Raw genomic sequence first — 14,097 nt, 5'->3', positions numbered from 1 at the left:
AATAACAAACATTATTGTTGTTTCTAATCCCCGGATTCCCTTTCATTATAAATTCTTTTCACCACCGTGATAAAGTATATTGGCATTGTCTGGACCATTTAGTTTTGTTTTAGATAAATACCAAATAATGTTACATTGTTATGTATAGGACATTACATAATTATGTTTGTATGAAATCATAGCTTTTAACATTATTGCTAATGTTTAAGCGTACAGCAAATGCTGTATGAAAAACAGTGAAGAACGAGAAAATGTGTATTTTCACATCACTTTAATCTATACTGTTATTATTAAGTCGTCACACTTTTCAACATTAGTTTTTATAAAAAGATTACAATAGTCCCTTATACTTTTTTATTTGACCTAACTAAGTCAAATAGAAGTGCAACATCACGGTGCCTTGCCAATGATGAGGATGCTCATGAGGAAGACCATGATGAAGAAGATCCACATGAAGAATCTGTCCATCACCTTGGCGATCTTCTTCCACTCAGCCCCTTTGGCACATGTCGCCCTCTGCTCTCGAAAACATTTAGCAATATATTCTACATTGCGCACCAGCTTGGTGTCCGCACCAGGGAAGCCACTGCCATGGCTGCAGAAAATGCAAGGGCCGAAAGTAACGCAGGGGCTTTGAGGTGGGGGCTTTTTGTCTTCGGGACAGCAGGGCAGCTTTTGGTCTTCAGAGTAGCAGGGGACCTTCTGGTCTTCTTTAAAGCAGTCACCTATAGGGATTTTCCCATTAGAGCCCTCATATTTCCCCGGTGTGAAGCTTGAGAAGTGACTCCCCTCGTCTCTGGTGATGTGGGGCTGGGCCTTCACTTGGGGGGGGTGCTGCAGCTTGGGGGTCTGAGGTCTGGGGTATTTGTGACCCTGCCAATCCTGTTCTGTACTGTGGCTTCCTGGTTTACCGTTAGCATGAATATGAGAGTTAAGCTGCTGATTGCGGATGTCCTCCTGGGGGAAGTGGGAAGAGGAAGAAGAGGAGGAGGAAGAGGCGCAGTTCTCGCCCACCTCATAAACAAAACAAATCTTGGACATATAGTCAATGATGAGGACTTTAGCCCACTGGGGGACAGGTTTGGCCTCCGCACCACAGAAGTGGATGTTCATGATGAAGATGGTGAGAGATGTGGAGGCTGTGACCATGGTCATAGTGGCAATGTAGTACTTCCCTGGGTAACAGATAAAAGCAAAACAGACAGGGGTGAAGGTTGCTCTAAGAACTACAGCAAGAAGAACAATATTTCGTTAAATGTTGTCATCGTTATTTAACTTTGGTATTTTTCTGTGGAGATTTCTCTGAAATATAAAGCCATGTTTTGATGCATGTTGCAAGTCACCTTCTAAATCTGCTATACATATTGGCTTTAAGAAATCCTGTTTCTTTTTTTCCTTATTGCTATTTTATCTAGAACATCTTTTTTTAGATCCAAATTTCTGTACATGTCATAATAATGAAATGTATTTTTTCTAAAAATGTTATTGAATTGTTTATTGTTTATTGTTTGTGTATGTTTAATCACTCTTGGTGCTTTGGATAAACCATAGCTCCAAAGCAGAGCTTGTTTCCTTTAGCTGTGCATGATTTATAGGGATATGGCTTCTACTTAAAAAAAAGTGTGACCAAGTTCCAAGTAGAAATTAAACATATTCATAGCAATTTGTACACCTTTGTAGCATGAAGTAATCGTGCATGCATTTATTTTGTTTAGTTTGAACAGAATGCTAATCAAACACTCTTACCTATTAGGGGCACACTCTCGGATGGAGGCATGCTCTCAGCCACCATCAGCTGGAACACAGTGAGAGCCAGCAGAACGGTCACTCCCAGGGAAACCTTCTCCCCAGAGTCTGCAGGCAGGTAGAAACCCAGAGGAGCCAGGAAGGAGATGAGGAAGCAGGGGAGGAGGAGGTTGAAGATGTAGAAGGAGGAGCGGCGCTGCAGGAGCACTGTGTAGGTGATGTCTGGATACGGGTCAGAGCAACAGCCGTACATGATCACGTTCTTTGTGGCTGGCATCCCGTGGCACTCCCACTCCACATTCTCCACAAAGTCTGACAGGTCACCGCTGTCCATGCCCATAATGATGTCTACCTGGAATGAGAGTAATGAGTGATTGAGACTACATGAGGCTCAGTTCCACCCACACACAAACACACACTTGTGTACAGTATGACCACATAAATAATGGCTCTATTTATTAGTCTGAAAATGTGCTTGCTAGCTTTATTTAGTGATCATTCACAAACCTGATTGCCATTGTAGGTCCATGAACCAAAAGTCAGGTTACATTCCTGGCTGTCAAAGGGAAAGTAGGAGACATCCACCACACAGGAGCTCTTGGTTATGGCAGGAGCATCCCAGGTTATCTCTCCATTGTAACGCAATTTCACATTGGTGTCCATCGGCCCTGAGGAGTCATCATCGGCTCTGGAGGAGGAAGAAAGACTTACTTAATCACGTGTTAGTTGTTTTAATCAATGTATGCTTTTGAGGCTGAGTTAACTGTGTATTAACTACATCTTTATACTACGCAAATTCAACAGTCCTACAATAAAACATTCACTTATAAGAATTGGATATTTATTGGTGCCTCAAAAATGACAATATAGTTGATTCCACACTATGATCACTGATACATATTTCTTACTAGCCTGCTAAGCAGCTGTTAACTCAGTATATATATCAACATTAAGTGCATTGTCTAGTACATGATTATGGCCACTTTAATAAAGACATTACAATATAATACGTACACTACATATCCTATGACATAATATGCACAACTGATGTACTTAACTTCCTAACACAATATGTAGTCTGAGTAAAGCATGATGTCATTTTTGTATCTGATTGACTTCATAAAAAAACATTTGTTTACATATACTGCATCTTTACAACAGATTCTGATTTCCTTTCATTGAAATCCTTTGCGCCCTTGAATATTGTTAGTAAGGCTGTGAAAGTGATGCGCTCTGAAGGGTGAATGTGCGTAATCTTGCCTCTTACGGCAATTAGTCTTTTAGCACAGTGTCCTTAACCAATTCAAATGAGGATTTGCTTTAATAACGTGTGTGTGTGTGGGTTGTGCATGCTTGTGAGGCGCATGGCGTACTTGTTATAGAGCACGAGGTCGGGCCTCCACACAAGGCTGCTGGGGATGTGGATCACCTCCAGTCCGTCATAGTCCTCTTTATCCCACTGCAGGTAAGTATCATGCCACGTCTGCCTGATCCACAGGTAAGCAATCAGCACCTGGTTCCTCTCATCCTATACACACACAGGTCACACAATTGAGAACAGACACACACACCACGCACACATTATAACAGCAGTTTAAAGAGAGATGTTCGGTCTCCTAATCCTCTGTTGTTCATTAACTCTGTGAGATTTGAGGGGTTCAGATTATCACAACAGCTGAAATCAAGACCTGTCTATCAATATCAGGTGGATGAGCAGAGTCTCTTCCTGAAGGAGTGGATGGGGGTAGTTTTGGTATTGTTAAGCGATCAATGGAAACGTTAACACTTTGTGTAATAAGAAACTCCAACACACACACACTTAACTGTTTCTGGCCCCTCTTCTAAATCATGAAAAACTAACATCAGGCACCACAGTGACATCATGTTTAGTAAGAGAGCCCTATTCTCTGTTCTGAAAACACACACACACAAACACACTAACACAAACAGACACTCACACACACAACACAAGTGCTAATTCACTGTGGGCTGACACGGCAGTGAACCTGAACAGACACATGAGCCAGCTGAGTAACAGTAAGCCGGGCCTGTACAGTAGGAGGTCTGTCTGTCAGTCACACACATCTACATTAACACACTCATCCTATGGAAGCCACTGTTATAATGATATGAAAAGAATAGTTCCAAACTCAATATATATGTTTTCAGTCCTTGTTCAGAGCATGGTGTTAGTAATAAAATCACCAGGGATTACAACTTGTTAGTTTAAATAGGTAACCAATGTGAGAAACTGATCGTCCAAGAAATCTTTTGTTGACTTGTGATTTTTTTAGAGTGCTATGAAGAAGAATGAGGTTTCAAAGTCAGATAAAAGGCGTCAAAATAATATTTAAAAAACGTATCTAGTTCTTATGAGTATTATACCTCTGCAGTTGTGATTTAATATAGGAGGGCTACATTCTTTCAATTTATAAAGTTGTTTTGCCAGCCTATTCTCTGGTTTAGAGAAATATGGTTTATTTGACCATCAAAATCTTACCATAATATTTACTAAGCACTGTAATGAGCGATGATAAGTTTTCGGATCTTGCCTAAGAGCTGGTACCTACCATGTCTTTGATCTGAGAGAGGGTGATCTGTAAGGTGACGTTGAGGGCTCTGTCCGTGTCCTCTACAGGCCGCAGAGCGCTGGAATAATTCTCCATCAGATCATTCAGGAGCTTGTGAGCATAATGACCCTGAGCCGAGTGGGCCACTGGAGAGAGGAGACATTGTGATAGGTACATTTCAAGTTTGACAAAACACCTAGAGATTTTATTTTTATTTTGTACCAATACTGAGATAGAGATGAGCCTGCTGTGTAGAACCTTTACCAATATGGAGATTAAATCACATTGACTGAAGCTGCACCGTAACGTTGTCCTAATTATGCATTTTATTTAATCTTAACCGTTTAATATAGATGTATGATGACTAAATATTTTTTATTCAGAAAAACAATGCAATTAACATTGATAAATAATACCCCCAACCCGTAGTTCCATGAGTGAATTATGTAACCTAGTTAATTAGTGATCACTACAGTGTACAAGTTAGAAACACCACCATTTCTTGAACAAATAATTCACAATAGCACCCAGATCCTTTTCCTGCAAGCAGAAGTCTGACTCACCTTCAGGGAGAAGCATCGCCAGACAGATTATTGGTATCATCTTGATCATGTAGTAACGTCTCCAAAGAGTAATAAAAGGTGAGTGCAACAGCAATAATCATCCCCTGACAGGCCTACATGTCGCCCGTTCGACCCCAGTTTAACTCAATTGCAGATAGCAGGGCCTCGTTTCATGAGAGCGTCCTCGTGGTCAGACTGCCTCTTACTGCTTGGCAGGGGAGCCAGCATCTCTGCCGAGACACGGAACAAAACTCCTGCTATCACATAGCAGCAGAAACAGGATGCCTGCGAGTCATCGCCTCACCAAACACACTGGGTCTTTCAGCTGTCAATCAAACGCCTGCAGCCAGGTGAGCTGCCGACCTGCTCCAACACCACCCCGTCGACTTTAGGAAGATATGAAGGAAATGAGAAGGGGAACTCAATCACTCACACATACAAACAATGATCAGGTTGGGCTAGAATCATATCATGACTAGTTCTTTGCACGTTGAAACAAATAAACAATTACATTAGTCATGTTTCTTAATTGTAAAGTGACAATAAAAGGACATATTTTCATCACTTGATGCACTTTCTGCAAGTTGTCTTTCTACAATAAACGTCGCAAATCATATTTTTTATACAACAACTAATCTAGATTTTCTTTTCTTTTGGTTGAAGTTAACCCTTTCACGTATGCATGGGTTTTTATGGCATAGTTGCACCATCAGCCACTACATAGGACCCTATTGCATCATCCCATACACTGCTACTGAGTGGAAAGTCAGTGTAAGTGCATGATACAGTACATCTCTCTAAACCAAGATGAACGACAGAAAGCCAGATGGACCAAGTCACCTGCCGATATCCTGCCAATACTTTCATGGAAAGTGCTCCCTGCAGGTATAAAACATTTGGTGACATCAAGTAACAACTCAGGGATCATATCATTCCTAAATTGTCAAAGTATTGATTTTAGGTTTGCAGGAAATCATGATTATTGGCCTGTCCACTAAAGTGGATGTCATGCATCACTGGCTATATTTCAACTAAAAATTCATACTGTTACTGCTACTGTTCTTCTTGAAAATACTTAATTTGCAATATCTTTTTGGGCCTTAAATATGTATACTTAAGTTATTATAATTTAATTTTAAGTTTGCACATCTTTATTTATCATTTTTTCCAAATTTACAAGTTTTCAGTTTAGACTTTAACGCAGACTGTCCACCTGAGTGGACATATAAAACATTTTGTTCCTAAATTTGAAAAAAGTAGATAATAAAGTTAAAATCTTGTTTTTCATGCCCCAAGAGCAATAAAAACACTTGGTAAAAAAATCGTGAGTGAGGCTTTCATAATTCATGCATGAAAGAGACCAGGAAGTGAAGTTGTTTAAACAAATTCACCAAAAAACAACAAAGAAAATACATATTTTCTATTATATGTGAAAGATTGATCAATTGTCATGCCCCTCTTGAAGTTTAAACTACATGTGTTGTCTTATTTGACTTTGGTTAGTTTCTGTCACATTTGTACAAACTTATTTATTCTGTTGAATGTTTTGTGTAATCGCGCCCATATTGTATTATTGTCATTTAGGACTCCCTGAAAAAGAGATGGTACATCTAATACAAACTTTAAAGTAAGAGATATACCCTCTGTTAAATCACAGGCACTATATATTTCACAGCGGCAATATACTGTGGCTGTTTGTTTTCTAACATCTCCAAACATCTAAATGAGTTTAATCTAGCATAGCTGTAACAAAGTGTATGAAGGTATGTTCTGTTGAAGAGAGTCTTAAGGAAACTTAAAAACACTAAATAATACAACTTAGTTTTATTTGGCGTGCATTTTAAAAGCACAGAGCGGTTATTATAGCAGCAATAGATGAGCCAGCAAGCATGCTCCTTTTTCCGGTCTGATATATTCCTCCTGGTGTCGAACACTTCTCTGCTCTGTGATGCCTGGAGGACTTCCAGATGCTGAGAGATACGACAGCATCCAGTGGGAGGGTACAACATGAGCTTTTGTCACTCCGGATGCCTGAGGTGTACTGCTGCAGCTCAATCCATTGTTAAATAGTCACTAAGGTTTTAAAGGATCTCCACTACAAGCTGCTGATTAGTTGACAAACACATCAATGGCAGATTTTCTCCTGTTAGGAGCGAGTATGCAGGCTGGAAATCTGTGTTCAAATGATTGCCAGGGATTCTTGGAGGCACAACATGCCACCGGGCAGGCCATCTGTTTGTGTGCTCATTCCCAGCATGCCTCACTACAAGCCAGGTGATGTGAGCATTTTGATAAGTGCCCATATCACTTCCTTGTTGACACTCCAAACAAACAAGAAAAATGCTTATTTAAACCAGGAAACGCAACAGCAATGTAATACTACTGTAGAAAGGCAAATATACAGAATACATTCATCAGTTCTTCTGCATGCACATTCTTCATCTACATTGGCCTTCTTGCTCCTTTTTCACTGGCAATGTAATTCCCTGTGGGTTCAATTTCTGTTGGTCTTGTAAATATAGTGCCTCAGCCTAGTTTTTATTCAAATATATGCACAGTCTAACAAACTCATTAACACACGTTGGATCATAAACACAAACATCTATAACGTTTCATCATTTATTTTCTATTTATCAATATTGTGACTGAGGTTAAACTAATAAGAAACTGATTGTCTTATGCTGTATGAACATAACATTGTTGCCAGGTGGTTTCTTGTTGCTGTTTGATTTTTAAAAATTCCCTAGGGGAGGGGGAATTATTGCATTTGATAAGTATCACAGAGCTCAGCAAAGACATGTGACAGAAAGGACAGAGTGTGGATTAATTTACACAGACTTTAATATCTTTATTTACAGATGAATCATTTTTGACATATTTATCTGTTGGCGTAGTTAAGATGATGCAATATTTCAGATTCATCTTTGAACTATTTCCATACAGACTTGTGACAGGTTGTGTTACTGCTGTTTCTTTTGTTTTCTTTCAGTTTAAAAACAAGAATTCAAATGTATTCCTGCAGGAGGCCAAAACCAAGTAAAAGTTACAAAAAATGTAGGGGACAAGGGACAGGTGGAATAAGCCAGGTGAAGAAATAGGTGTGGGGGTGGAAGCTGGGGTTTGCTGCAGGAGCTTCAGGTTATTCAAACAGTTGAAGTGGGAGAAATGGAGGCGTGAAAACAAGTATGGCTACTGTGTGTGAACACCTCAGTGACACTTTATGAGCTGTTGTAACACTGGGAATAAGCCTCGTCCTACAGTGTGTCTGTATAACTTCTTGTTTGCTACCTGGTGCACTTTACTTACTTTCCCACAAGTGAAGGAAGTGATGTTAGACACATGGCAAACACATTTCAAAATTGCTATCAATTTAAAGATGTTATGTAGTAGGACTCCGCCCATTCCCCGCTTAGAAAACACAAACTATAAGTGTGTACAAAATCCCCAGCGGGTGGAAAAGAGCCTCCTTGAATGGCTTAATTTGCTCCTAGAAATGTTTACACGCATGAAATTAAATGCACTGCATAGGCAAGGCTAAGCCGCTGACAGCCGCTTCTTGGACACAGCCAGACGAGCCGGGGGAGTGGCAGGCGTGGGCGGCATCTCAAGTCTGGCATCTCGCTTCAAAAGGGGGCGAAGATGTGTCTGAAGTTCTCTGAATGTAGCGGAATGTCGAATTGAACTTAAAGAAACCAGAGCGACTGATTGGAGTGAGGTACAGCAGAATTGATGAGCAAGGACGGGAGACGGGGGGGGACGGAGAGGGAATGCGTGGAGGTGAGGAGTCCACGTGAAAAAAAGAGGGCAACAGGGAAAAAGACGCCTTCAGACAGCGGGAATTTGGAGGAGAGGGGGTACATGTGTGAGGAGGGGGGACAGTGATAAAGAGGAAGATGAAGAGGGTTATCAAGATTCAGTTACTGAGCAGGAGCTCTGTCGCTGTCTCCACGTCCCAGGACTTCGACGACAACGCCACTATTACTGCATTCTGGGAAGAAAAAACAGAAACCATTCAGAAACACAGTTTTATTCTGCAGCAGAGTTCAGCCGTGCGGCGCACAGTGGGGGGGAACCAAGTGCGAGAGATACTTACTTTTTCAAAGCCCATGGCACAGAGTTTGTCTATTTTGCGTGTGTACTCCGGACTTGAGACAGGAGCGCCTGCATAGACATGAGACCAGAGCCTCGCTGTCTGTTTGAACATCTCTGGGTTCTGCTTGTACTGCATGGTGAAACAAAGGGTTAGAACTAATGCTGTCAAAATTATCGCGTTAACGGCGGTAATTAATTTTTTGAATTAATTGCGTTAAAATATTTAACGCATGCGCAGAATGGCCTGCCTCATACATCCCACCAGTGGCGGCGCCAGGGTATGGCTGGGGTAGGCTACAGCCATACCAAGAAATGGCTTAGCCCCACCTTAGCCCCACCATGAAAAATGATGTTAAAGTAAGCAAAATAAAGTCCGCCAACTTGCGGAGTAAATTGCACAGACAGCAGTTAGTAAGATTGATTCCAGTAGCCACTTGTCTGGAAATACCGAAGACTAGAAACGGTTTTGAAAACTTTTGTCACGTAGTTATCGTCTTCTCAATAGAACATCTTTGATAATGTCTTCTGGCCAATCAGAATCAAGATAACGGCGTGGTGTTGTTGCAGGAAGTCCCGACGGAGAATACTTTTGCTGTAATACAGCTCTATATACATCGATACAACATTACGTAATGAAATAAGACCCCGCGGTTTGATGATTGATAGGTGTGTGGGCTGTCTTTCATTTTGACACACAGAACAATGTTATAATAAACATATATACATGACATACATGACATACTGTATGTTAAATGAATATACCCGCCTTCTTTCATTTATCTTTCCATTCCCACAACAATATACATAAAGAAATAGCATATTTTAGACATAGTTCGAATGGTGATTAATCATGATTAATTCATTTTTAAGCTGTGATTAATCTGATTAAAATTTGTAATCGTTTGGCAGCCCTAGTTAGAACCTACATACCTAACCATGTAAGTTTTTTTTAAAGGGGCTCAGCATATCATCATCAGATACTAGCACATTGGGCTTTTTCTACTCAGTATAAATCTCCCAGCACAAATGTACATACGGGAAAAGTAGTGCACTTATGATCCATCTTTACTATTTTGTATGCCTGTCTCAGATTGCAGATTGCCAATAAAAAAATGTTGAGGCTGCTGATACATTCAGAGCCAGAGGAAGTAGATCTGCCAGACAGACGTTTCTGCCCAGCAGACGTTTTCCATGCATGTTTCAAATGTAATGCAGGTGTAAATTATCATAAACTGTTACAATATAAAACTGGACTCTTTAAATTCAAAAGGGGTTATTAAGCAGTACAACAGTTTGAAAGATAGTGTTGGTGCTGCTGCTATAAGATCTATCTTATCTAACCTTATTTCACTTCGTTGTGTGTTTCATTGGGATGTGGGCAGATTAGCAATAGATGAATGTTACTACACAACAAGGATTAGTGATCGTTTGTAGGTGTTGGATAGAATAAGAAAATCAGGGGGGGTGCTAACAGCTGACTGCCTACACATTATATTTCACAACAGTTTCACTGTACTAGCAATAGCACTGCATATTGTTTAACCTGTAACACTTCATCAGTGGGCAGCACAGAAAGAAGAAGAATGCATCCACTTATTTACAGCAAGGTGATTTGAGTTAACAATCCAGGATCCTACAGAAGAGAACACTAAATAAATATATGAACCTACTCCTAACTAACATCAGACTGCAATCATGACCAATGTTTCCTTTGAGTCAACATTTTGGTAGCGCATCACTTGTCCTGTCAACATGAGAGGGGCTGGAAGTCTAAGTAACTAAACACGTGGATTCAAGGCACACCCATATTCTATGGTGAGTCCCATATTCATAGATAAAGACTTGAGATGTATTATATTCAGTACATGTTTAGTTACTGTGTGCCAACTAAATATTGGGTTCTGTGTGACAGTTATTTAAAGAAAAAAAACATTTCAAGACACATAACACCATAAAAATTAAGCAACTGTTCCTTACTTATGGAAAACTGTCCATGACCGGGGCAGATGTGTGAGGTGAATATCATAAACAACATCTTAGAATACAACTTTTTTACATTTAGCTAAGTCCAAAACAGAAGTCCCTGACACTGCCAGAATTATATTACCAGACAGCTCTGTAAGGTCATGAAACATGAGTCATGACGAACACATCAACACTGTCGTAATATGCCGAGTAATCTTGTTGTTATGAGTTAAGAACAAAAATGATCAGCCAACTGTAATTAAAGAAAAAGATTGAGCCATATCGAAGTACTATAGTAACCAAATCTCAGAAAATACGTCAGCTTAAAAAATGATGACGATCAAATCCACAGTAAATCTGTCAAACTAAAATCAAACACACATGCACACCCACCTGATTGGCTACCACTGCGTCCTGTGGATCATCTGGTTCTGCGGCTGCCAATAAGGCTTGTAGTGACAGGAGGACCGTCCTCAGTGTCATAGCTGCTGCCCTGGAACAACATACAGGAGACTGTTTAGTGCAAATGAAGCACAACTTTCCTCAAGGCAACAGACGGATGTGTTTCCCCAAGAGTTTCCGTTACTGCATGGGATGCTGTAGGACTATTTTTCAATACTAATCGTGAAAGTGGTTTGAAAACAAGGTTTGCCACAATAAGCCTATTACTTGCTTATTCAGGATAGTGGTACAAAAATAATTAAACACACCTTTTGTTTACAGAGCTGATGATGAAAGTTTCCTTCTCATTACTGTTTATATTTGTACATGTAATGTGCAGTACCGATCGAGCTCTCGCAGAAAAAGAGCTGGCAGGTAAAGTAGAAAGTTATTGAGCCAAAGAGCAAGTGAGCATTAAATGATTCTGGAAACAGACGTTTAGTAGCGTGACAAAAGAGGATCCAAGCACAAGTCCAGATTAATTTACTGAAAAGATATTGTATAGGGGCTAAACTGACTTTTGGTAAGTAGGTTTCTGACCAAAGAAACATTAACATTTAATCCAAAAATACATTTGAACCAAGTGTGCCTGAAAACCTTTTGGGATTAACAACTAATTATTTCCACATCATTATTCCCATTCACTGCCTATTGGGGCTTTGTATAGTTTTAAAGGTGAAATAATGATGACGATAATTGTGTTGGCATCCAACAACAACTCAACCAGCTGCACATTAGAACAGTAACTTAGATATTGTTATGACTTTGTTCGAGAAACAATGTTACAAAACTAAAAAAGCCCATCATGACAGATGTGTGATGAAGAACGTTAGGAATGCTGCTGGACATTCACTCACCACTGGTCTTTGAGAATGTCCAGACATATTGCACCTGTGACTGAGCTGATGTTGGGATGCCAGATCTTTGTGATAAACCGCACCTGAGAGATTAAATGGAAACGGGACGAGGAAAATACTTTGTGAATAAGCCAGGTTAGTAGAAAACGTTGGAAGCCAATGTTCTCAATGAAAAAGGGTTGTTATCAGAAACATTAATAGTAAAAAGTCCATACCTTGGGTGGATTGAATGGATACGTCTCTGGAATTTTTATTTCTAGTTGATATCTACCCCCTAGAAGAAATGACAATCAATCATTCAACAATCAAGACTAGTTCAAGCATTCGTTTAAGGGAACGCCTGAAAAGCAAATTGCTTTAGTTTAACATCATTAAGGAGAAAAGCCACATGTAATAGGTAGTTAGCGAGGCCCTCCTAAAGTAAAGTGATGGTCAGTGACAACCTTGTGCCACAGGTTAGAAATGAGTCTGAATGAGCCCCTCACCTTCATATGGTGTGTCAGGGGGCCCTGCTATCTCCCCTTTAAGTTCTGTGAAGTTCTCATCCACCAGGTCCACCTTTATCTGGTTTTTGCTCGTCTGAAAGAGTTAAAAGGGCACACAAAATTAGTATTACAACTTGAGCAGACAGAGGCAGACTGCAGAGTGTTCAGCTAGCTGGCTGTCAAACTCAAACCTGCCTATGCAGCAGAAGTTGACACCCCCCGCAGCATTAGCCAAAGTTGACCTCAACTTGTTGCACACATCTTAAGGATCTACAGAGATAATACGACCTCTCACCTACGTGGAGATGAGTATAAGTACATCTAAGAGGACATATGTGAGAGTTGAGCCCTACACGCGGATCAAGAAACCCCATCGTTGCTAACACAGCTAGCTTCGTTACCATGGGAGGCAGGAGAAGCTAGCCAGTTAGCAATATTAACTTAAAACTGAATTATTAATGCGTGCATAACCCTATAACATGTTTGCTAACAACAGTGGCGTCCCTGGCGTTAACTTCCCCACAGTGGCATATTAACAGCTAGTGCTAGTAGCCACTTGTGAGTCTGCCGTGTTGGTACAGTTAGCTCGGGCTAGCAGCTCCGTGATCACAGAGCTGTCAGCCAGCGACGCGTCACTAACAAACATACACCCAGTCAGAGAAATACACAAATAAAGCGGTAACATTAACTGAGGAGTGTGGCAACCTACCTCTTCGCTTTTGAGCACCTCCTTGAATTCACGTTTTATCCTCTGAACTGCGATGTTGGCCATGGTTCCCCGTGTTCCCGTCCGGTTGGGGCCTCGCCGCCGTTAGCTGTCCGCTGGTTCTCCTACAGCAGCTCCTCTTCAGATACCACCTCGAAAATAACAGCTGCTGATGCGACGTTAGTCCCGTTTATATCAATGTGCTGCTTTAATTCGTTTAAATAGCTCAACATGTATTCAGCATCTCTCAAATGTATAATAACACAATGGCTGGTTGTACTGAAAACATTTTAATACCAAACTGCATGCAGTCTGGAGGAGAGGGGGTCATGTGATCTGTATTGCCATCCTGAACGCCTTCTCCTATTGGTCGATCTGTTGATGATGAATAATTTACCATTAATAATATTGTTGTTTTTATTATTTAGATTCATGTCTTTTATGCTTGACTTCACTGTATTAGACTTTGGAATGCTCATGACAATGATGCGTTGTGTAAAACAACATGCAATTGGTTTTTAAGGTACAAATAATAATAGTTTATGTAACAGATAGTTTATGTAACGTCATGCTTTTAAACCTTCATAATAATTTCATATCCATAAATCTAAATGTGTAATTTGGCCCTTGATCACGTATATTTGACAAATAGTCTACAGCTATATATCACTG

General features: G+C 40.3%; 2 protein-coding genes across 2 annotated transcripts; both read right to left on the bottom strand.

Moving 5' to 3' along the window:
- Window positions 1-254: 254 nt before the first annotated feature.
- LOC307032088 (neuronal acetylcholine receptor subunit alpha-9-II) lies at window positions 255-7,556 on the bottom strand. The gene is made up of 6 exons (XM_079669808.1): window positions 4,880-7,556; window positions 4,317-4,462; window positions 3,120-3,274; window positions 2,254-2,434; window positions 1,747-2,098; window positions 255-1,175 (listed from the first exon to the last, which is right to left on the bottom strand). The coding sequence occupies exons 1-6, from the start codon at window positions 4,926-4,928 to the stop codon at window positions 391-393; spliced, it is 1,668 nt and encodes a 555-aa protein (XP_079525934.1). The 5' UTR covers window positions 4,929-7,556; the 3' UTR covers window positions 255-390.
- A 146-nt stretch (window positions 7,557-7,702) lies between these two features.
- ube2ka (ubiquitin-conjugating enzyme E2Ka) lies at window positions 7,703-13,775 on the bottom strand. The gene is made up of 7 exons (XM_079669814.1): window positions 13,429-13,775; window positions 12,720-12,813; window positions 12,450-12,508; window positions 12,235-12,317; window positions 11,330-11,429; window positions 8,973-9,101; window positions 7,703-8,867 (listed from the first exon to the last, which is right to left on the bottom strand). Exons 1-7 carry the CDS (start codon window positions 13,489-13,491, stop codon window positions 8,793-8,795), a joined length of 603 nt encoding a protein of 200 aa, XP_079525940.1. The 5' UTR covers window positions 13,492-13,775; the 3' UTR covers window positions 7,703-8,792.
- Window positions 13,776-14,097: the final 322 nt, after the last annotated feature.

Source organism: Notothenia rossii (genome assembly GCF_949606895.1).
Source record: "Notothenia rossii genome assembly, chromosome: 3".
In the NCBI taxonomy this organism is placed as follows: domain Eukaryota; kingdom Metazoa; phylum Chordata; class Actinopteri; order Perciformes; family Nototheniidae; genus Notothenia; species Notothenia rossii.
The sequence above is the reverse complement of the archived record's forward strand: the minus strand, read 5'-3'. Positions and strand labels throughout refer to the sequence as shown.